We start from the raw sequence: 24825 nt of genomic DNA, 5'->3' as shown, positions 1-24825 counted from the left end.
TTGAATATGCAGCATTATGAAATATTACTTGCAAAGTTATATGAAATAAGTTTTTGAAAGGGATGGGGGGATGAATGGCATAGAAATGGAAGAATATGTACATTATTCAGAGGAGACCAGAAACCTCCTGTGTTTCTTACCTGTTGAAATGAATTGATTTCACTTGCTTTCAGGTAAATAAAAGTTTGAAAAAGCCTCTCAAAAAAGATCAGAGGAATCTTTCAACATGTAAAAAGCTTAGACAATGACAGGGGTTATTCCTTTACTTGAACTTTATCCTTCATAACAGTTAACATTCACATAAACTAAATGTTCAGTGTGTTCATTTTAGTTTTAATTCAGTCACGTGACATCGCTTTTGCTATTGTATTTACATGCATTCTTGTAGTCCAGGAGTTTGTCACTGTGTTCATCTCATTAAATATGGGTACTCACTCAGTAAATATGTGTACTTCCACTCAGTAAATATGGGTACTTTCAAAAATGATGCCTCAGTTTAGTAACAGATGCTTCTTAAAATATTTAGAATTTTAAAGTGTAAAGAAGCCGTCAGGAGCATTCTGATTTGTGTATAAATATTTATTTAGCACACGTTCTGGCCAATGTACTGCCCTTGATTTTTGTGCAAAACTTACAGTAACTTCAATGGAAATTCTGAGCTCACGACTAGAGAAAAATATGGTTAATTCAGCAGCCCAGCTGCTTTTATATCCCAGAATAGCAAGCAGTGCCTCTAGTGAAGGAGGTGGGGAAATAACAGGCGTTTACGTCATTCTTCGCTTTCTGCTGCTGGGTACACATTTGGGTAACAGCTCAAGTCAGAGCAGACTCTTCGCTGTTCAAATTCCCTGCAGAGACTTGTAGCTCAGTTCCTACCAACTGGAGAAGAGCAGCAGTATGAAGAGACGAGACCAATGGCCAGTAAACCTCTAGAAGTATTTGCTAGGAATCCTGTGAGAGGCTGTTACCTGATAAAATTTCTATGGGGCAAAAAAATTAATGTGAGATAAATCTGTTTGATGGAAGAACATGAGGCCTTGTTACTGAAATGAGATTCTAATGCAAATAATTTCCTTTCTGCTAGTGCTAGCATGAGAAATGTTATGGAAAGTTGAGTCTATTTGCAGCATCATTGTAAAAGCAGACTCTCAATCGCGTATCCTTTCTCACAATACACACACACAAAAAATACAGATTGCAGACAAAACTGAAACATATCTAACATGCAGCATAAAAGTTAATCAAGAGAGAACAATTCTAAGATGCTAAGAGCTAGCTCCAGTCTCCTAAAGCTTTCATCCTTGCCTTTCTTCATATTTTCTAGGTTTTTAGTAGACATTTCCATTAGCATGTCAGGATTTTAAGAGAGGATAAAATGGCAGTAAAACAATACCTGCTGAAAACATCAAAATTCATACTGATGTAATACCAAAAGATAATTTGTTAACTTTTAATAATTTCTTTTATTGAAAAAAAAAACCCTTCTACTGTGATATAAACTAAAATACTACACAAGTCATTTTAGCTTATTGGCAAACGGATATTTTTCTCCTGCTAATTGTACTAGCATCACACATTCTATTCGATGCCTGAGAGAATTCTTACGAAGTTATTCTCACTACCCAAGTACCTGCTATTATTAAGACCCAGAGTATAAAATACAAGATGAAGTGCACTTTGGCAAACAGGTTGCCAAGATACTAATCCAACGTTGCTCTCAATGTCATGAAAAAAATTGTAATATGTTTTGATCTTGAAAATTATCTTCAAATGGACAGATAAACTTGAGGTGTCTAGGTGGCTTAGCAGATTTCTACTCGGTGTAGTAGGACTGCATTGTCACTAACAGGAATCTCTCTGCTCAGCTGTATTTTCAGGATCCTCTTAGAATCCAAATAAAGCAGAAATTGAGGAAATCATCTGAGTTTCTGTAGCTCAGCAAGCTACTCTTGCAAACACATACTAAGCATTAGAATTTATACTCTTTAAAAAAATGTGCAAATAATACAAATTCGCCTACCAGGAAGACAGTGTCTTCCTTGATACCAACAGAAATTGAGTGCAGTGCATTAGCAGTACAAAGGGGAGAGACCATGCATAGCTGGTTTCTATAGCTTAGGAACAGAATTTTACTTTTTTATATAGCAGCGGCCACGTAATTCTCTGTATTCCCCTCCTTCACTGTGTCAGCAAGCCACATTCCAGTGCCACATCTGGTGAAGAAGCCATAGGCAAAACTGGATAGCCACCATTTCCATTTGCTCTTACTACCCTACATACCCAGAGGACTTTTCAGTGGAGAATGATGGGCCACAGTCAGCACTATAGCTGGTCGGCTTCTCACACCCTCAGGCACCATTTTGCACGCCCTGGCAGCACACGTGCAATGACCAGCTCCATGGCTCCCCGTAAGCCACATACGGGCTTTCACAGATCCGTATAGATTTGGACTAGGGCCACTGGAAGGATTCCACTGAAGAGGAAAAAATTCAGCCACCTATCCAAACTATGTCAGATGTATAGCAGAAACAAGTCACACTTTAGCACAGACAGGAACTGGAATGGCAGAGTACACAAGCGAAACGGCACTCAAAAACTTGTGATAACTCATGGCAGACATAATCACGCTTTCGTGTTAGAACAGTGGTTTCTGAACAAGGAAATGATCAATTCCACTTGTGAATGATTTTGTTTGTGTAAGGCTGATTTTTCCTTCACTTGCATGGACTTTGAAGATTCACTTTTTTAACACATGCTAAAAGATGCTGTTTAAAAGCTGCTTGACAGAACTAGTCATTATATGAAGTGCAATTAATTTCCTCAATCTGGAGAAAATAAGGTACATGAGAGCATAGAAAAGTCAATTCTATAACTTCACTTTTCTTTATGATAACTGCCTCTCAGACACATCTCATCCATAGCCATCAGACCATAAAACTAGGCTATTAAGTTAAAACTTGCACTTTAAAAATCCACAAAACCTTGTGGTAGGAATGTGAACCATGACCCCTTCAGTTATTTAGGAGATCTAGGCATCTTCAACATTATTACAAGCGGCCATTAGGACCAAATCCATAGTCTTTACTGATTTAAGAGTCATCCAACTGTATTTATCTAAGTGCTACTTGAGTGAGCTACTGTTGTGAGATTATGACTTTCAGAGCTTTACATTTGTGCTAGAAGGCAGCCAGGAAAACTAAAGATCAGATCCAGCATCTCAGTTTGAAGCCTAAGGTCTCATTAACTTCAGCTAAGTCTCTTTTATATCTGTCTCCCATTTGCCTCACCACCTTTTCTATTGGCTCTGGCTATAATAGTGAGAGATCACAGGTGAGAAACCAAACACTTAGTGAGAAGCAGCTACAAAAGCGATTACACGGTTTTTCTGTGGTTTATGACTTTTTTCCCCTAGACATATATAGGAATACATATATATATTTTGCAAATTTTGACTTTCTGCAAACATTGCAAGCATAGCACAGCCACCAAAATCATAAACATTTTAAAGTTATACATAGCCACACTTCCTAGACAGAAGACGGATGGTTAGTACTGCAGTTCCAGTGAATTTAGTATTGTATACTTCGTCTTTAAAAAAAACCTTTCACCTTATTCTGCTTGTTTTAAAATATTTGACCCTTCTTTTATTCCACGTAGAACTACCTCAAAGCTGAATCCATGCACTCCGAGTTCTCCTGGGGGGAGCTCTATTAATGCAGGAGGACCCACTGTATTCCTGTTTACAGTATGCTTTGGTTCTGTATGTAGTGTTTAAAAAAATCCACTACTTCAGTACTATGAGATTACTACTATTAGCCATCAGCTCATTTTAACAAAACCACTGGCAATGTCTCTGCCACCGAAGATACTTCAAAGATTGATGACCTGAATTTGCCTTGAAGTGTTATGGAAAATGACTAACATACTAATGAACACCACAAAGTGTTATTGTTAACACTGGGAAAACCACTCGAGCTCCAATTTGCAAAGGTACTTGGAGAATTTTACTGTTAACTTCAAAAGAGACAGGATTTCAACCTTAAATTTTTTTCTGTTGACTCTTAGAAACTGCTTTACCCCTTTCTGGATAGTTTATGCTATAATGCCCCTAAAATCGTGAATTTATACTGACAAAAAGCTTTTCATAAAGGGGAGAGAGACAGATAAACAAAGTGGCCCTTACTGCCCTTCTTAAATCCCATGGAGCCCACTGATTACATTATTTTCCAAATTAATCAGACAGTAACGCTTCCCACATGTCTCTTCATCCCTGAAAAGCAGCTTTCTGTATTACCGTGCCCTCATTTTACTCAAACTGTTATTTTCAAAACATGACGAGTTTAGTGTTCTCTAAACATTACTCTCAAACACAGAAGTTTTTAAAATGACTGTGACTCCTTAAGAAAGATGTTATTACCTTTAAACATATTTCTATTTTATTTCTGTAACAAAAAATACCTGAAACAAAACCTATTGTTCTAACATGCAAAGTTAGTTATTTTGATACGTACTCTTAAACTTTTCTGCATTATCAATGTTATGTAGTTTCAAAACTGGTTCGCACATAAAGTATGAAAGTACAATATAAATAAAATAGTTTATTACAAGTATTTTAAGAGAGCTCTACAATGCACTTGCAAAACATTTTATACAGTATTCTGTCTTTCAATATGAAACAATTCACATAGGGAGAAAAAATCTCAATATATAATTATAGTCATTATTAATGTACAGAGTTCATCTGTCATACAAAAATCACAGTAACTACAGACTGTTTCTGAGTATTTTTCCTGCTTTTATGCTCTCTGAAAATGGCAAAGAATAACATGTACGAAAACAATAAAAACTGTCTTCACCCTTCACTTCATTCATACCAAATACCACAAAGCTCATGCCACAGCAAAACCTAAATAAATCACTTAAAAAATTAAAAAAAAAACAAACCCATTTCACTTAAATAAATATGGATCTATTTCGACAGTGAAAAGAATGCCATGTATCTTACAGATCTGTTAATTTAGAAATAGTATTTAAAACTTCAAGTTTCAACTATTCACAAGTTGCATAACAAAGAAAATATCCTAAAAGGTATTTTTTTCAGAGGAAGAAAAAAGAAACAAACTTAATTCTTGCTTACAATGAATAAAGCTCCACTGCACTTACACTTTTTGCCAGCCCCACAGCACAAAGGGGAAAGCTCTCTACCTACCAGAAAGTATAACTACAGACTCTATTAACAGAAAAAAACGGAATTACTTAAAGCTAAAAGTAATTTTCAGTCTCATATTTGAGGTAATGAGAACACAAATTTCTGACAAAACTGCTCATCTCAGTTATCATGTTTTAGACAACATTTCTTTTACTGGTGCAATACGTACACTAGAAGGGAAGGAAACTGGAGCAGATAGTACGCCTGTTTGTAATACTAATGATAACTTACTGGCCTATTTTCTTGCAGAAAAATAGTTCAGCATTGTATGAATTGGCCAAAATAGCTAGAAAAGGCAAGGAATATACAAAGAAGTGGAGAAGTGCATTAATTGACTATAAATATTTTAGCATTGTCTACCTATATTTTATCATAAATAAGGAAAAGATCTAATTCTTCATCCATAGATCTCCAAGCTCATTACAAAGCAGTTACATTTTTTCTATTAACTGTTCTATAATGCCACATTAACATTTTTTTCATTAAAATTTTCCCCCTTTTTCTACTTTCTTCTTTTTTGCATCTTTTATCTAAAAACTCATTTTTTTTAAACAAAAAACCCCCATGAAATAAATACAGGAAGTGTCCTTTGTTTGCAACATACAAGGAGTCAGAAGAAAGTAAAAGGACCATTTTTGCTGTATTCTGGAAATTACCTGTTTATCTTTACTTTTCTGACCGTTATCATTGGACAGCATAATGTCACAAAATACTATATGGGAAAAGGTATAACTTCTAAAATACAGGATTCATGGAGCACTGCAGATTGCGGCAACACTATTAATGCAGTAAGAATGTGTATTTATAAACTAATTTAGGAAAAGAAATGCAAAGCATTTTTTGTTACAGGCTTTTAAATATCTTCTCACATTCATTACAAATCATATCAAGTACACAGTTAACTAACTCTTCACCAGGCCATCTCCATAACAGGAAAAGATAATCCCCTTCAGTCAAAGGTTCAGCCTAACATAAGCCCTTTAATAGTTATGCAACCAAAAAATTTAATACATTATTTCACAGGACATTATCCAGTTTTGATAAAATCAATATATTGTCCGGTTGTTGCTCAGCGGAAATCAGCTTTAAGCTCTCTTTCAAGTGAGTAAGTTGATGTCTTTTCAAATGTGGGGCCTGTCTGAAATTTTTACCACAAACTAAACATTCAAATGGCTTCTGTCCAGCATGCATTAGGTAATGTCTTTCAAGCTTAGAAGGTGATTTAAAAGTTTTAAAGCAGATGCTGCATTGATACAATTTGGTAACAACTTCACTTTTCTCAGTACCCTCAGAAAAATCATGCGAATAGCTGTAACAGCTTTGCTCTGTTTCCAACAATTTACTACACAAATACGGCTGGGCGTTTCTACCGCTGGTGTCAAGAACAAAGTCCCCTGACTTCATTTCAACTTTGATTTCAGCTGCTTGGTTTGACTGAATCAGCTCAAATGCTTGAAAGCCAGATGTCTGTAAAGACATTGGAGAATAGCCCGAATAATCCACAGGCTGAGAAGACTTAAATTCGGTGTGATCTCCCTGGTGACTGAAAAGTTTGTTCAGGTTTTCAAATTCTACCTGACAAACGGGGCTTTTACAGGGTCTCTTTTCAGTATGGGTGAGCTGATGTCTTTTTAAGTGAGCTGACTGTCTAAATGTCTTCCCACAAACATTACAGCCAAAGGGCTTCTGTCCCGTGTGTATAAGATAATGTCTTTGAAGTTTGGATGAAGATGGAAAGATTTTTTCACATCTGTCACATTTACACACTTTGTGTCTGTTATGTATATTTTTAGCAGAAGCTGAAAAAGCACAGTGAAGTACTTCTGGATTATCAAAGAAACCATCATCTGATGAACCATAAAAACCATCATCTTTACTATGCAGTGAATCATCGATGTTTAACATGCTTTCACCAGTAAGCATACCTTTTAAATTCATTCCGAAGTCGTGAGGTTGCGGGTGCTCTTGCCAAGGTGATGGCACAGTAAACGTTCTTTTCATCCAATTACTAAACGCCTTGTGCACGTCAGGCTTGCTACGGCAATTCTTGAAAGGTTTAGTGGAAGCATGCTGATCAGAACGCTGATCTCTAGCTGCAGCCAGGTCACAACTTTTGAAGCGACCCAATTTTACTTTTTTCCTGTCAGTCAGAGAAAAATCTGTTTTCTTTCCTCCAGTACACTTCGGCTTCATCAGCATCTTATTTTTCATGCTGACTGTGTGGCTGCATGCTGTTGCACCATTATTTGAACTTTTGCCACCTCTCAGATCACAGCATTTGTGCAAATTTAGAACCTGCTCCGTTTCAAAACACTGGTTGCATGCTGAGCACTGAAAGGGTACAATATAAATCGAGTGAGCATCACGTGGGTCACTCTCCTGTGACTCGTAAGTGTCAGCATTCTCAAAACTATCCCTCTTTCCTTCCAGCAGGCTCTGTGGTCTGGGATATTTACCAGTCTTTGCTTTGTACAAAATATTGGGGCAAGTCTTATTTCTGGCATGGAGCTGTTTGTGCTTCATGAGTTTGCTCTGTATTTTAAACCCCTTCTGACAAAAGCAGCACTGAAAAGGCCTTTCTTCTGTGTGTGTGAGCTGATGGATTTTCAAGTGCGTTGACTGTCTGAAAGATTTACTGCATGAAGAACACTTAAAAGGTTTCTGGCCACTGTGAATAAGGAGGTGTCTTTCTAGCTTAGATCTTGATGGAAATGTCTTGTTACACGATTCACAAGCATGAGCTTCCTTTCTCCTTCTGGCACCATGTAGATGATCTGCCTTCCGGCACTGATGCAGCATCCACCTCTCTTCAGTTCTAAAAGATTTCCAGCATGCAGAACATCGAAATATGCTGTAAGTGACCCTATCTTGCTCAAAATTCACAGAGTTTTCTGCTTGCTTGGTATCATTCTGATAATTTTCATTATGAAGCTGCTGATGCTTTAAGAAAGTGATTAAGTTTTTGAAGTTTCTATGACAAACACTACACTTAAAAGGCAGATTATGGGTTAACTGATGCCTCTCCAGGTGGACTAGCTGCCTAAACGTTTTATGGCATACGTGACATTCAAACGGCTTTTGACCAGTATGTATCAGATAATGCCTAGCTAGCTTTGATGGAGTTTCAAACTGTTTATAGCACATGTCACAAATATATGGCTTTTTCTTGGGTATCATGTCAGCTGCTACATGCTCCTGAACTTGTAACATTTTCAAAAAGCAATTACACCTCGCCTACAGTTGGTTTCTTCAGATACGTATTTCAAGTGAAATCATCTATTGCACACGAAGATGGAAGACTGTAGAAGGAGCAAATTTTCTTAGGAGAGCTATTCTTAAATCCCACAGGTGCCTAAAATAAGAGAGACACTATTATTTTAGCCTGTATTAATACATAATTGCTTAAGTGTCTTGTTTGCTACATAAGAGACCAAAAGCTTCTAGATTAGAATACTCCAGATTTAACATCTTAAAACACTTTTCTCATTATAATCACTCATCATATTACACGATGCAGAAAAACTACTTTCCAGAAGAAACAAATTTAAGTCATCTGTGTTGCAACACATATATTCTTTAGTCCTGCATGTTACTTCCAAATAATACACAGTTCAGCTACATCATATTTAGATTATATACACATAAACCATATTCTTAAAAAAAAATCCACAAAAGCTTACTGTAATAAATTTCTCCCCTACAGCATTAATTCTAACTCCAGATACAATATTTATGAAGATGAGAGAAAGAGAGAAGAACTAGGGATGTTGGGGCTTCAGAAATAAACAGAAGCATAATCATTTTTGCTTTATCTCAAAATGGCAAACACCACAACGAGTCAGCAAGAGCAACACACAAACCACAAACTACAACCAGAATTAGGATAACCCCCAAAACAAGGATGAACACAGGCTATGTTCACCATCTCACCAGAGCTAGAACATCAGAGTTGTGATACCTAACCATACGTATACTCTGAAGTCATCATAAATACAGAGGTCATTATCATAATGCATCATAATGAATATTTTAGCCTAAATGAAAATCATGACATAGTCAGTTTTAATTTTCCTTGAATTTTCAATAGACCAAACACATTTGAGCAAGCTACTGTGTCTCAGTTAAGGCATAATGACTTGCTAACAAGAAACAGTAACTTCGCAAGTACCTGAGTGCATGAAAAGTTATTAAAATACTCATAAGAACAGCTACAAAGACCTCGAGTAACCATTTAGTCCAAGCCTTCCGCTGTGAAGCCAACTCATGTCTGGACAGTCTCCAAAGTGGTCTTAACTTCTGCTGAAGGAGGTTCCTTAACCTCAGCAGGGCTCCTGCTCCAATGTGTCACCCTCTCACAAGGCTTCTCCTTGCATTCAGCTGAGCCTTTCTTTACTTTATTTTCATTGTCCTTTCCCATGTGAACCTGGAAAATAACTAAAAAAAGTGTTCTTTGTCACAACTTTATATACTCAAAGTCTCTTTTCTTCCTCTTTTTTTTTTAACTGGGAAAATTCTGGGTTTTTTAAGTATTGCTTTTAGGTCCACTTCAAACAAAAAAAGAAAAAAAAAAAGAACTGATTGGTCTTTTTAATAATCTCTGGACTAACTTCAGTGGGTCACATCCTTCCTAAATTGCAGCACCTAAAACAGATTAAGTATTCGAGTCCACAAAAGTAGTAAGAACAACAGGATAAAAATACCTCTACGGTATTAGCAATATTCCCTTATAAAAAATGAAAAGAATGGAGGGAGAAAATTTTAAAGCAACAGCGTAATAGTCAGTTAGGACTTGTAATAACTCTAAGTACACAATACATTTCTACTAACTGTAATTTGTGGTATATTGATACTACAACTACTATAAAAGCCTAATCCAATTTAAAGCAAGTTACAATGAAACTCCAGACATATGCACAGAAGACTGAAAATACCTGGTGAATCATGATTTTTCTTAAACTTAAAGGAAAGAAACCTGATCATCTGGTACAATCGTTCCACCTCAAATAGATATGTTCCTGCATAATTGTGGGCCTTACTAAATAAGGTTTGGACATACGCCTTACGACACAGCTGTCACTACACTCAGGAGTTACCTAATCTCACTGAAATGATTCAGGATAGGACTTCTCAATGCTATGAAGCAGCTGAGAAAGTCAGCTTTTCCTTTCCTATTCTCTGCTCCTGTAGAATTTTAACAGCTGCTCGGTTTGCGTGTTCTTTCCAAGATGCAAGAAAACACAACACTCTTAGGAGACGCCCTTTTCCTCCCAGTTGTTTCACATCATGTGAAGGCAGGGAGTTTAAGAGAGAGTAAATGTGAGACACCAAATGCTTTCTAGTTTGTGCTACCGTGAAGCCAGAGACAGGTAGGCTGAGAAAAGGAGAAAAGCTGCTCTGCTGTGCTGGACGTTTCTGTACAGCTCAAGGCAGCCTCCATGAGCATGGAAGGAAAACCTCCTGAGAAAGAACTTTAAAGACTGATGAATTTTAGTTAACATACTGTCATACAGATCTAATTTACACATCAGGAAAGTGCTCAAACAGTAAAGTGACATGCAAAGAAAAAAAAAGTAAGAGACAGCTGTGGCATATTACACAAGGGATTTTGTATTTAGCTTATAAATATTTTAAAGGTTCTATCTGATGAATGAGGAAAATGCTCTGTAGTACAAGGTGTCAAAAGCAGAGCTTCTTGCTGTGGTCTTCTTGCCCTGTGAGAGACTAAAGGCTCAGATGAGGTAAACTTAGGGGACGCAGGGGAAGGAGAAAGGAGTCAAGATGGGCATTACTATGTGGCCCAAATATATTTTCAAATCCTATTTACTCAGGACAGACTTCACCACATCTATTTCAGGGTGCCCTGTGCCTCGCGTATCTAAGGAATAAACATGCTGCTGCTAAAGATCAAAGAGCAAAAGACAAGCTTGGAATATCATCTCCTGCCAGCCTTGGAAGTACACCGGCCTTTCTTAATTAGAGTCAGAAAACACACTTCCCTATGTGATAAGGATTTAGTCTGTGGCATAGGTCAAATTTAATATTAAATTGACACTGCTTTTCATCTTGAATGCAAGGTCATACAGAAAAATGAAGTCAAGAAGTAATGTAGGCCATTGAAGACCTGGAGTCTAAGCTGGAACAGCAGCTGCGTATGCCAACAGCAAGCATGCCATCCATACCAGTATGTGTAAACAGAAGTAAAGTTTTGATAGCACATACTACTCACTACTGTTTAGAAGTGAGCTGCAGTACTCTATCCGGTTTTGAATACTGCCGTTCAAATTGAATCAATATATGAACTAACTGGAATAAGTCCAGAGAAGAGGATCAGGAATGATCAGTGCTTAAATACATAATATATAGGACAAGATTAAAGTACCTGGGAATGTTCAAGTTAAAATAGAGGAGACCTAATTAAAAAGAAAACAAAACATAAGAGCCAGCTTTCAAGAAAATGCAAACAAGCTGTTTCCCAAGCTATTTATAGTTGTGACTGGAAATGGATTCAAATTATGGCAGAGTAGATTCACGTATACGACTGTCCGTACAATTGCAAAGTTTTTCTTAATGAGTATACAAAGAAGTTGCGTGGGGAGATTGCTCTGTCTCCAACAGCGGAGGTATCCCAAACAGGTTGTTCAAACATCTCTCAAATTCCCACACCCATATAGCTGGCCCTGTACAAGATGAATATTCTGGCTTCTTTTCCTATGACTCATTACTGTAATTCAAAACAAACCACTCAAGAACTGAATACTGCGTATGTTTCCAAATTTGCCACGGAAGGATTCTTCTGCATTGCTATTAGTGCATCCTCAAACCCTTGAGACAAGCTAATGCTTATAGCTTTCCAGACTCAATTACAAGAAGATTAATTACAATACTAAATGCGTGGAGAACCTGAGATGTCTCTTGTAACATTAACAGCAAAACAGACAAGTGAAAACCTAGCTGCTGATTTCTGAAACACACAGCACGCAACAGAGCGCGGAAAGTGTGCACCCGGCAGACCGAACGCACGGAGGCCGCACCCCCTCACCAGCCGCCCCCGGGGACGAGCTCCGCTCGCTGCCGGGGGGAACAGACTTCACCAGAAGTGCAGCCTTCGTCTGTAATCTATACGGAGCTCAACACCGCGTGTTACGGCTCCTCAGAGCTTACACCTCTCGTCCTCGCCTACTCCCCGTGCATTTCCCCAGCCACTTTCTGAAGCAAAACAAACCAGACGACGGCGAAGCGGGGCCGGTGCAAGAACAAGCCCGAGGCCTGCGGACGGGGCTCGAGCCCCCCGGCACCGACAGCACCGCCGCGCACCCCGCACGACGCGCTTAAACCCAGCGCGAAACGCAAAAGCCGCCGGCGAGGCGGCTCTCCCGGAAGGCGGGCAGCCGCGGGCGGCCTCCCCGCAGCGGAACGCGGGGCTGGGGCCCCCCGCCCGGCACCGGCCCTGCCCGGCGGCTCTGCCCCGACGCGCTGCGCGGCGGCCGGCAGCGCCGGGGCCGTAACCAGCCCGGGGCCGCGGCGGTGCTGACCGTCGGCCGAGGGGAAGGAAGCGCAGCGAGCCGGGACCGGGGGCGAAGAGAGGAGCGACCTGAATCAGCAACTACCGCACCTCCACCTTCCGCGCGGCGGCCGCCTAAAACTCTTCCCTCCGGATGGCAGCGAGGCGCCGGGACGCCGGGAAACCCGGGCCGGAGCTTTCCGTTCCCCCACGCAACGCGGCCCCGCCTTCCGCCGCTCGGAGGGCCGGGCCGGGCTGCGGCCGGGCGGGGAGGGCGGCCTCGGGTTATTGCTGCCCGGGAAGTGGCGTTTCCGCCTAAAGGGCTGGGAAGTGGCGCCTGGCAAGGAAGGGGGAAAGAGACATTTTCCCGGGAAGTATAGAAGGGCCTTCCGTTAATGGCCGCGCGCGAGAGCGGCGGTTTTGCGGAGTTTTGCCCCCTCTGCAGGAGAGGGGTGACGGGGTGCGGGAGCCCGGGGCGGGAGGGGGGACGGGGCTCCCTGCCGTGGCCGCAGCCCCCTCGGCGAGCACGGCTTGGGTGAGGTTACCTCGGAGGAGCGCCAGGCAAAGGGCTGGCAACATCCAGAAGAAGATAGAAGCTGTTTACAGTCGAGTCCTGCGTCCAGCTCTGGAGCCCTCAGCACCAGAAGGACGCGGAGCTGTCGGGGCGGGCCCAGAGGAGGCCACAAAGATGATCCGAGGGCTGGAGCACCTCTTCTATGAGGACAGGCTGAGGGAGTTGGGGCTGTGCAGCCTGGAGAAGGGAGGGTTGCGGGGAGGCCTGATTGCGGCCTTGCGGTGCTTAAAGGGGGCTGAGAAGAGAGAGAGAGACCTTTCACCAAGGCCCAGAGTGACAGGTCAAGGGGCAACCATTTTAAACTGAAAGAGGGAAGATTTAGATCAGAAATGAGGAAGAAATATTTTACAATGAAGGTGGTGAGACAGTGGAAGAGTTTGCCCAGAGAAGCTGTGGATGCGCCATCATCGGAAGTGTTCAAAATCAGGTTGGATGGGGCTTAGAGCAATCTGATCTAGTGAAAGAAGCCCTGGTCCACAGCAGGGGCTTGGACTAGATGATCTTTAAAGTCCCTGATTCAGTGATTCTACCTCATAAAAGAACACGCAGATGCCAGAGCAAAGTGTAAGAGGTTCATTGTGAAAGCCCGTTCATAAAACGCAAGGACATGGATGAGGCTGGCTAGGTTATAGCCCCATTGGGACAGAGAATTTCCAGTCGCCAGGGTTTTGACTCAGCCACCTGTGTGTATAGCTCAGTATGTAGTGTCATAGTCAAATCTTAAACTCTTTATCAAAATTTTCACATAAAGAAGGCTGTAGATTTTTTCTTCTTTTTTTTTTTTTTTTAAATCTGCCCTAGCCCAGGAATTACAGAGGGGCAGTAGAAGTTGTCTTTCATGCTTTCCTCTCAAAAGCAAAAAAAAAGACAACAACCCACCAAAAGCCACAAAAATCCGCCTTTTTAAAAGTCAGATAATTGATTAGATCACCTTTGTGAGTGAATTTGCACCACTGAAGACAAAATAAGTAATTCTGTTAGATAACGCTTTATTAAGTTTGTTTTTTATTCATATAGATGCATTTTCCTAAGAGCTTTGCTTGTTTTCTTTCTTTTGTTCATGCAGACTGGAACTAAACAAAAATAAGTATTTGCACGTGCAGCATTAATTTCTTACAAAACCAGGAGTGCCAGCTCACTCATACTTTTCCTTCAGCTGTCCTTTTTCCAAGATTCCACCTTTGTGGAATCTTTCTCATTCCATCTTTGTATGATGGGTGAGGTTGGGACCTGACTCCTAGCAGGAGGAATGGAAGTGGGCAGAACAGAGCAGACAGCAAATCAAAGATTTCAGTCAGTGGAAGGCTGGACCCCTTGGTATAATAGGGAGATATACCCTAGAAACTGTCCTGGAGAGCAGCTGTGTTGGCACAGAACAGCCGATTTGTCTCCACTGCCTTTCTCCAGTGTCCAGCAGAAGAGGTGGCTGCGTTAATTTGTATTGTCTGTCTGCTCTGTGTGTTGAGCCACCTCTGCCAGCCCTACTGCAAATTCAAGAGGCAATCACGTATGCTGAGGAAACTCCCAAGAGCATGGCTGTTTCAAAAGTATTTGGCTAAGCTTGCTGGAAGTCAAGGCTATAAGAAAGCTGAGAGCTAGGTGGCAGTGAGTAACAGCTTGCAGGGTGAGATTTTAGCTTTCTTTTCCAAGATGTGCATGATCTAAATCGCTGCTACTCACAAAATAGTTACAGAAGATCTGCCCATATTTTGTCTTGTGTCAATAACAGTAATGCAGAGAAAAGGTTTCACCCAGGTTTCTTTGCTGAGGTATTTTCTTTGGTTTTGACCTTTTAAGTTACCTGCAGATTGCTAACAGTCCCAATAAAGGATGTAGGTACCTTTTTGTCACTTAGACTGTGCTGAAGGCCTCACCCGTGCCCAGGCCTGTGCTCCTCACTCATGGGGCAGGACTCTGCTTACTTGCAATGAAACAAAGAGAAAGACAGAATTAAAGCAATAATTTATGTCTCTCTTTTTGAAAAGAATGAATTAACCTGGGAATCAGTCATCTTTCGCTGGTGTTGCAGCTTATGTAGTGCAAGCCATTGCAGTATGATGCCGACTGATTAAAGAATAATAAAACATAGAATTTGATAATCATAGTTCTGTCTTTGGACAGAAGATACACCCAGTCACCTCTCCCCCGCCGTTGATGAATAGAGACAAAAATGTTTACTCCTGGATTTCGTATACACTAATGAAACAGAAGTTGGCAGCATTTGCAGGCCTGAAGATAAGACAATTTTGTGGGCCCCAGTATCTCTGCAGAACTGTCTTTGCAATGTGTTTTTTGATCTCTAGAAACAACTGTCTATAAAACAATCACTAGCTCTTTGTTTAGCATCAAATCAGTCTCATCACCAGTGATTCTAAATAAGATCTGACGTAATCTGCAACACATAAGTCAAAGTTTAACACTACAGCATAAAAATTATTTGCAGTTAAGCTTAAATGCTCAATGAAACAGCTTAAATAGTATTGATGATTACTTCAATAGCATGCAATCATTTATGAACCTCGTTGAAAGACAGCCAAGTCTTGCAGTTAAAGGGGGGATTGGGCAGCCTGCAGCTGAAAGCTTGGAAACACTGTATGACCACAGGCGAGTCACTTAGCTGTTTAGGTGTCAATTCCTCAGCTATAAAAAGTGCATAATATTTGACACGTGAATCTCATAAAGCTAGTCAGAAAATTAATAATTTCAGATCACCTGATTATACATCATTTTCTTTTAAAAATGTCTCTTTAATTTTAAAGTGTATCCAGTCTTCACAGCCTGTTCTTCATGAAACCTCTGGTCTGGTCTGAAGCACGAATGCAAGCAGCTGACTTTAGCTTGTGTCCAATAACATATTAATGTAGCAGATCCACAGCTGATGTAGATTCTTGTAGCTCTCTTGATTCTAATGAAGCTGTAGCAATGTATACCAGCTGAGGATCTGCTTGTATAGTTCTGGGAGTTAGCAGAGAGTGTAATCCAAACATACTAAATTCAATCTTATAGCCCAATTACAACAAAACCGGTGAACTCATTCAATATGTTTTTGTAGAAAACCCTGCGAACAAAGGGAATCAATTATTTGCTTTTATGATACTAAAGAATAAAATATGCAGGGTGACGTGCAGAAAGCAGACTCCACAATCTGTAAGATTGTAAGGTAGGTATGTTTATTTGGCGCTGGGCAGCACAGGGGGTAGTCCCACCAAAGTCGTGCGCGCTGAGCAACAATGTGTCTCTTCAATTTATACAATCAAATATTACATATACATTAGATTTCCCAATACATATGCATCTATCCTCATTGCATATCAAAATCAGTTCCGAGAAATAATTTCCATATTATAATTAGTTCCAAGAAGTAATTTCCATAGACTCCTCCCAGCTGCACTTGCGCAGTGCCTCCTAGTGGTGATCGTCGGGGGGTCCCAAGATGAAGGCCCATCCTCTTCGTCACGGTGTCCGCTGATTTACCTTTGTTTCTGCGCAAACTCAGTTCTCTTCTGGCTCCCATCCATACAGCAGGGTCGGTCTTGACCAGTTATAGGTGACTCGCAGCCCCTATCAAGAACTAACCCCTTTGTATGGAGATGCAAGACTCTCTGCTTCAGTTAATTTAAACAATAGATAAGCACTAGCGGTTTTTTAAATGCACAGCAACTATTAGGTAATTCCACTTCTTTTAAAATCCCTTTTAACCCCTTCCTTCAAGGATTTTTAGGAAATAATGTTGCAATGTTGCAGCAACAATGCAAGACCTCCTAGGAGTGGAAAATGGTTTTATTTTAGATCTAAACTGATTGCAGTCGTTCACTTATGCCTTCTTCCCGCATCTTGGTTTTGGATATGCCTTTTTGTAACCTGACCATGATTATTTTTACCATCATGTCCTACTTTGACAAGTCATTTGGATTTATTCACTGCCCTTTTGCCGCCTCATCTGGGTGTCCTGCTAAGCTGTAGGTAGATATGTGCTAGGATCTTGATGACCTGCTAATCTAGGTGCTATGAATACAGGCTGTTCCTGTAACTGTTCTCCAGCTGGTTTTTCCTTCTGATGCTTCCACACCCAGATATTGCTGTTCATTCTCCATGCATACTAATCTTAACATGTCTGTAACAATTCTTTACATGCTGAGAATGTGCAGAACGTGCGTGTTTTGGTATACCCATTATCACTGTTTTATTTATCTAGATTAGCTTGTGTTTAGTAGATAAATAGAACAGGGGCATACTGAAACAATCTGCATGATTGTTATCTGACTGGGCACTTGAGACGTTAAACTGATCTGGCTCTAGTGATAGCTGTAGGGTCACATGTAAGATTTTTTTTTTTTTTAATTCATTTTTTTCAAAGAAAAGAAACCAGAAAAAATAAACAGTGAAAGAATTCATAAACTTCCCTTAAAGACAAATTGGACAATACTATAATTTTATTAGATAGAACTGACTTTTGAGATCTTGAAATGCTGAAATATCTGTTCATTTGTGAAAGAAAACTTTTTTCCCACTTGCTACAGCAACATAAGCTGTGTAACTCTTTTACCCTACTAAGTGCGTATTACTCTGCTTCTTATAGAAGGCACACCGTTTGGAGTAGGTATTAATATCTTAGTGTTAATGTTAACAAAAACTGAGTGGCTGCTCTTTTTGTGGGTGTATGCTATAGTATATTGATATGGAAAACCAGACCTTGTTCAAATAAATTTCAATTATCTTCAATTTTTAGGAATTACAAGATTTTGCCTGAAAATGTTGTAAAGATGCCTCTGCAAACTCACAGTTGGCAATTCAATTACATTACAATTGCAGAGGCAGTCTGTGAGCATTATCATTAATGTTGTGTCTGCTTTTGTAAGGTGTTCCCATACTTTAAACATGTGCTGTTATGCAATGTGTTACAGCAGTTTCCCTGGTGTTATTTTTATTGAATTCTAGGCTAAATAGGCACATAACATAGTATATAACTTGCTAATGTGTCAATTAATGCCACCTCAGGGCTGAAGTAAATTGCAAAGACTTAAACCTGTGAATAAGCATTTCATACTAGTCTTAGGTTTCTCCCTTTTTCTTTTGTCCTGTTTTCTGGCTTTTTTTTTCATAAATAGTCCATCTTAAAGCCCTCTGGTGCATAACAATGAATTGCCTTGAGGGGAGATAGTTGTTTAATGAATCTCAGAAATATGTATTCTACACGTGCAAGCATCATGTTTTATTAGATTAAGCACTATGTGTGGCAAAAGCTCCATAAATTCTCTCTGTATACTCAAATCTAAAAGCAACTTGTAATGATATTTTCAAGAAAATTAAACTTTATTCAGCTAGACTTATAAAAAGCTACAGCATCATATCAAAAAAGAGAAATTTTAAAAGAATATGATGAAATTTTGTTAGCAACACATTTAGTTCTGTGAAATGTAAGAATAATTGTATTTCAATACATTTAAGATGTAGTTGTGCTTAAGTACAATCACTTCCATTGACTTTTTTGCTTTCTCTAGCAGTATATTTCAAGATAAATTTCATACCTGGTATAGTGTATTTAAAACCAATATACAAATGAGATTATTTAGATGTTCATTTGGTGAGTAAAAAAACCCACAAATTTCTGGCTCACAGCCCTGAATCTCTAGAAACCCTGCTTTGAAATCAGTTGCAGGCTCTATCAATTATATCTGTTTAAATGGACAAATTTAATTGCTACAGAAGAGCAATTGATTTTTAAATTATCACTGATTGCACAGCGGGTATCTCAGTGGGAAGACAGGTACATGCAGACTCTCAAATGGAATCAATGTATTAATTAATCTACCGATTGATATACTCCATGAACATTCCCCTTCTCTTCACCTCCTTCCTGTAGATTCATTTGTTTCAATTTAAAAGGAATTTCTGATGATCTAGAAGTGAAATATTCAAATGCAATACAAAATTGCACATGCTGTGTATAATATGTAAGTTTTTGTTTCTGACTTTGTACATTCGGTGCCGTTTGCTGGCCTAGGTGGCCTCTGAGCAGTAAAGCATTTCTTACAGCACTGAAACGTTAAACTGAGCAACATCATGCCAAGGTGTGTGTGTATGCAGGAGTGGAGCTGGAAATGACTCTAAGTGAAATGGAGATGTATTCCTTTCTTGGAACCAGTAAAATGAACATAAACAAAAGTAGAGCTGGAGAAGACAAATATCTCCTCAGTACTGTGTCCAGTGCTGGGCTCCCCAGTACAAGAGAAGAGGTGAACTTGCTGGAACGAGTCCAGCAAAGAGCCACTAAGATGATTAAGGAGCATCTGTTCTATGAGGGGCGGCTGAGAGAGCTGGGAGTCTTTAGCCTCAGGAAGAGAAGGCTTAGTGGTGATCTTATCAATGAGTATAAGTACTTAATGGGAGGGAGTAAAGAAGTTGAAGCCAGATTCATCTCAGTGGTGGCCACTGAAAGGGCAAGAGGCATAGACTGAAATATAGGAAATTTCACCTAAATATGAGAAAAAAACCTTTTTTTTTTGCTTTAACAATGGTAAAACACTGGAAGAGGCTGCACAGAGAGGTTGTGGAGTCTCCATCCTTGGAGATATTCAGGACCTGGCTGAACCCATCCCTGAGCCATCTGCTCTAGCTGACCCTGCTAGAGGCTTGGACTAGATAAGCTCCAGAGGTGCCTTCCAGCCTCAGCTATTCTGTGATTCTGTGGATATTGTTAGCACGCTTAATATGTAAGGGACTTGTAATATTTCATTTTTAAGACTGTTTGCTAGTCATGAAGCGTGCAGGTTCTTATCTTCAGAGGTAGTTGTTTTCTGAGGCAGATGTACTCAAGGAAGCATAAGCATCTACCTGCCTACTAATACTGCACTTTTAGAGTAAGGCACGGAATCCAGCTATATTATATTAAAACTTCTTAAGCCTATGATTTCACTGAGAATCTTGATCTACGTCTACAAAGGACTTGAATTTCCATGCATTGGCAGCAACTAACTTCTATAATTTTTTCAGGGCAGAGTTTTTCATTTGTCGTTTATTTTTCTGGAGCGGTTTTGTTAAAGGTTTAAAGAGCATTGGAACTAGTACAAGGGAGAAGAATCCACAGTTTGAGCAGATGGAGGCTTGAAAGGCCAAAGGAGCTAGCAGTTTAGCTGGCTGATAGTTCTGTGGCATCACGGCTTGAGCTAAGGGGAAATAAATGAGCTGGGAACAGAGTAGTCAAAATCATTGATGGACAGACCAGTTTCTGTGCCACTCACTGGGAAAAAACTGTCAATATTTGGAGCCAGTTATTCCTGAATGTGGTAGACAATACTGAATGACTACTGAATCAGTTATAGCTGGTTCTATTTTAGAATTTATTTACATTTGGTTTTGGCAAGCTGTAAGTGCACTAAAGAACAGTTGGTCCTAAAAACAAGCTTCTTTTAAGTGATTACATATATATTACATGTAGATTAATTGGAGGATTAATAGAAGTTGGTCTTTAGGTTTCTTGATTTCAAAACGAAGGATAAACTTCAAGAAATTAGGAGAATTAATTAATTAAATCAAACAGTGGTCAGCAAAGAAAGCTAAACCTCAGTGATGGGAAGGGTAATGGTGAAATAAGAATTGCCAAAAGTTAAGTGTTTTTAGTCTTCAAAAAAATATATAGCAAAAGGTTCTTCAACCATGTAAATTCAAGAGAAGAGTAAGTGAGATCCCTGTGCACTGAAGATGAAGGAGCAATGGAGGATAAATTATGCATGGTTCAAAATGTATTTGAATATTTTGCCTCAGTTTTCAATGTGGGTCACAAGATAAAGGGAAGGAAAGGGGAATGAAAATCTGAAGTCACAGCAAAACTTGTAAAGCTTGATGTGGGTCATTTAGGAAAGCTGTATGTTTATTTTTCCAGAAATATAATGGAAGTGGTATATGAAACACATGACCACTTGTGACAGCAGGAAAGTGGATTTGAGAAGCCAAGAAATCCTTTCTATTCTTAAACTCCAGAGCTCCTGTATTGACTTGCACAAAAACTCCTGTCCATCGATACAATTAGTTTTTTCTACACCACACAGAATCTTGACAAAACAATTATCTTGATATGTAATATAAATGTTTTCATTTAGATTTGATCGTCGTGTAGTTCAGAAAGTATGGACACATCACTGCATGTAAATGCAGTGGGATGCAGATGGTACAATTATCTGTGCAGGGTAACCAATAATTAAGTGTTTTAAATTTCAAGGTGAGGAGCTAACAATCTATACTCATTCTTGCAAGCGCCTGTCCATGGCCAGATGCCTGCACGTGTGTAGAGTCCTTTAAAACTCAGTAGCGGTCTCCGCAGGTGCAAGAATCTTCATTGTAAAGCTACTCTGAAAATGATGAACTGAGTCTCACATAGTTACAAGCAGTCGAACTATTTCTGATAAATCAAGTAATATGTTGAAATTTCATGGATGTGCTTAATGTCAAGTGAAGTCATATTGCAGGGAGCGTAAATTTATTAACTTGGAGAAAAAAACACATTTAGCTTCTAGGAATAGGTTTTTACTTGCATAAGATCTGTAGGACTGGATATTAAGGTAAAAGATATTTTTTATGTCACAGTGCTCCATGCTGCTGACTTCAACGTGAAATTACCTTTTGCATAACATCAGTTAAAAAATATTTTTAAAAAATTTTGTAGATTTTACACACCCTCTAAGTCCTCCAGTTGTCATTATGTGTTGTGTATACTCATGTCAGACTACACATTTACTTGTGTGTCCCCTGCTACTCCAGAATTTCCAAGAGAGTGTAACACCTTTCCACTTAAGTTCCAGCCTGCAGCTGTCTACTGTCCTTTGCATTTGAGAGCTAGAAAATGCTGATTCTTCAGGGTCCTATCCCTCCCTCCCACAGAATGTCTACCTTTTACCATATGTTATTGAAGTTGTCAGCTTTCTATTTGTAGTTTAAGTATTCTTGAAGCCCTTTAAGCAAAGGGATATCACTTGGATGTCTGGTCAATCCTAAGAGCTCCGTGTGATCCAGGATCCTCTTCTGGATCCAGATTCCATCTGGAAGCAGTAATATTTGTTTTAATGTCACAGCGCATCCTTGGGTATTTTTTCAGGAGCCTGTCTGTATTAATCACAGTAAAGAATAACAGGTATTCAGTGCTTTCTCCATGCCACCTACCAGTATTTTGAAAATGGCACTGTTTAGGGGGGGAAAAAGGAATGATGCAATGAAACAAGAGAAGTTACAGGAACTATTTAGTTTCACTCCTAGCCTGAAATTGTATGATTTTCTGATAGGGATCCAACAGTGCTTGACGTGATAAATCCTGCAATACGTGCAGTACACGGCAGAGACGTATAATGTATGGCCATGGTGTTCAGCACCTTTTGTAAAACACTGCTTTACAGAACCTGAAACTAAAAACTTAGGATAGTATTTTGATGCATACAAGTGAAGAAGAGGACACATTTCTAAACTCTCTCACAGAATGAAAAGTTGTTCTTTTCAGTCTGGGTGTTGCAGCTTCTCATTAGGTTTACTTCTAGGACTGAGACAGGAGAGGGATGTGCAAAGAAAATGTATGCTGCAGTACAACTTGCTGGACTACTTCAGCATCATAGTCAGCAGCATTTATAAAAAAGTACAACACAGAAATCTGTGTAATGTATTTTATTCTTAAAACTTACCAGATACATGACAAACAAAATCAGTTAATCCTGATTTATTTTGCTTGCATATTGTCATCCTCTACTTTCCTGTCATACAGCCAGCTGGTGACAATATACTTAACGGATGAGATAGATACAATTGTTTTTAAATTTGATTGTACCCTTTGCACCTGAAGTGCTAAGGTTGTGTTAGCACTTCTATTATAAGCTCCTTTTTGCTAGGGTTTATGTCATGACCATAAAAATGTGCATCTGACCTGGCTACCTAAGATTGCTGTCCAAGGAATAATTAAATTAAGCATAATTAAAAATATAGTTTCATGTGCATTTCCATACATTGAAATGGAGTTAAGGATTTTTAGTACATAGATCAAAGGCTGCCTAGTGCTCGTTTCTTTGCAACTGTGTATGTTGTTTTCCCTCTGGATCTCCTTCTGTACTTAGATGACAGAACTTCTCAGGTATCGTTATCATAGAACCGTAGAATCATAGAATAGTTTGGGGTGGAAGGGACCTTTAAAGGTCATCTAGTCCAGCCTCCCTGAAATGAGCAGGGACACCGCTAACTAGATCAGGTGCTCAGAGCCCTGTCCAACCTGGCCTTGAATGTTTCCAGGGATGGGGCGTCTACCACCTCTCTGGGCAATTTCTTCCAGTGTTTCACCATGCTCAATGTAAAAAATTTCTTCCTTATATCTAGTCTAAATCTACCCTCTTTTAGTTTAAAACGCTGTAGCGCAGTGTAGTCACAACAACGGAAAGGAAAGATGCTTCGATGTGTGTGTGTGGGCACAGCAGGGCGGGACTCGGTGTTGCAAATCATCTAACCCTCAGAAAAAAAGTGGCAAATTTCAAATGTGCATGTAATCCTAGAGGAGCCTGAAAATAAAAACTTAGGAAACTACCTTTTTATCATAAAATGCTCATTCACTAAAACTGTAACTTTTTGGAGCCATCTATCAGTTTTAACACAGCCTTTTTTGGTGAAGTTATCTCACGTCAAATGTGTGTTTTCCTGATTGAAACTGGAAAGTGAGACTCTTCCCGAACAAACAAATAGCTAAGGCATTCATCAGGGGTGTGGAAAATCCCAGTTCAGATCTCTGCTCTGAATTTGGTATAACTGGAATTCAAAACGGTGTGTATGAATGTGATGTGTGCCTGAGGCATGAGGCTGCTGAATGTCGCTGTTTTACTAGTTAAAAAAAACCAGCTCGGAGTTAACCTACTTTACTGTATTATCAGAGATTTCCTGAAATCTGCCCAGCTCTACATGTACGTAGCAGCTGTTGTCGGTATAAATTAAAGCACTGTAGACCCATAAAATATTGTGCCATGTTTACACGGGTACAAATGATCACACATGATGTGAAGTAGCAGAAAAGTTGCCTCTGGAAGTGGACACACTTGCTTCAGATGTGCACTGCGTATAGTCAGATTTAAGAAACCAGAGAGGTGATTTAATGTCGCTGAGATGATACATTACCATTTAAAAAATAACTAAAATTTAGATGCTCATTATTTGCCAGTGTATCCAAATGGTTCAAGGTATATATCAACAATCTTGTATTGTCTGAATATGTGCTCAACATACGTCCTGCAATCAAAAATCTGTTGTCAGGTAATTCGTAGACAATACTGGCTTGAAACTTTTATATCTAAGATGTATTAATGCTCTTCCTCATCTCAAAATAGAAAGCCTGTAAGCCAAGACTTGTCAGTGGGCCATGTCTTGTGCTGTGCCCAGACATGCTGTGATTTTCTTTATGTCTATGAAGTAGATGACGAATGTGCTTTTGTCTTCATGATGAATGCACTGCCTTGTGCTTAATGAGGAAGCTTCAGGTGAAGTGCCTGGAATTTCTGTCTGTAAGGTGAACCCTTATCTATAGAG

The 24825-nt window shown here is 39.5% G+C and overlaps 1 protein-coding gene across 8 annotated transcripts; it reads right to left on the bottom strand.

Moving 5' to 3' along the window:
- Window positions 1-4276: 4276 nt before the first annotated feature.
- On the bottom strand, window positions 4277-13339 carry ZNF770 (zinc finger protein 770). Of its 8 annotated transcripts, none has more exons than XM_075426337.1 (3): window positions 13256-13339; window positions 9378-9643; window positions 4277-8561 (listed from the first exon to the last, which is right to left on the bottom strand). In XM_075426337.1, exon 3 carries the CDS (start codon window positions 8417-8419, stop codon window positions 6227-6229), a length of 2193 nt encoding a protein of 730 aa, XP_075282452.1. In that variant the 5' UTR covers window positions 8420-8561; window positions 9378-9643; window positions 13256-13339; the 3' UTR covers window positions 4277-6226. The 8 variants fall into 8 exon arrangements, with proteins under 8 accessions (XP_075282452.1, XP_075282449.1, XP_075282451.1 ...); XM_075426334.1 differs by lacking the exon at window positions 13256-13339 and adding an exon at window positions 12822-12974; XM_075426336.1 differs by lacking the exon at window positions 13256-13339 and adding an exon at window positions 12822-12974 and having other exon boundaries at window positions 9428-9643.
- Between the last annotated feature and the right edge of the window lie 11486 nt (window positions 13340-24825).

Source organism: Opisthocomus hoazin, chromosome 7, assembly GCF_030867145.1.
Source record: "Opisthocomus hoazin isolate bOpiHoa1 chromosome 7, bOpiHoa1.hap1, whole genome shotgun sequence".
Classification (NCBI taxonomy): Eukaryota; Metazoa; Chordata; class Aves; order Opisthocomiformes; family Opisthocomidae; genus Opisthocomus; species Opisthocomus hoazin.
The sequence above is the reverse complement of the archived record's forward strand: the minus strand, read 5'-3'. Positions and strand labels throughout refer to the sequence as shown.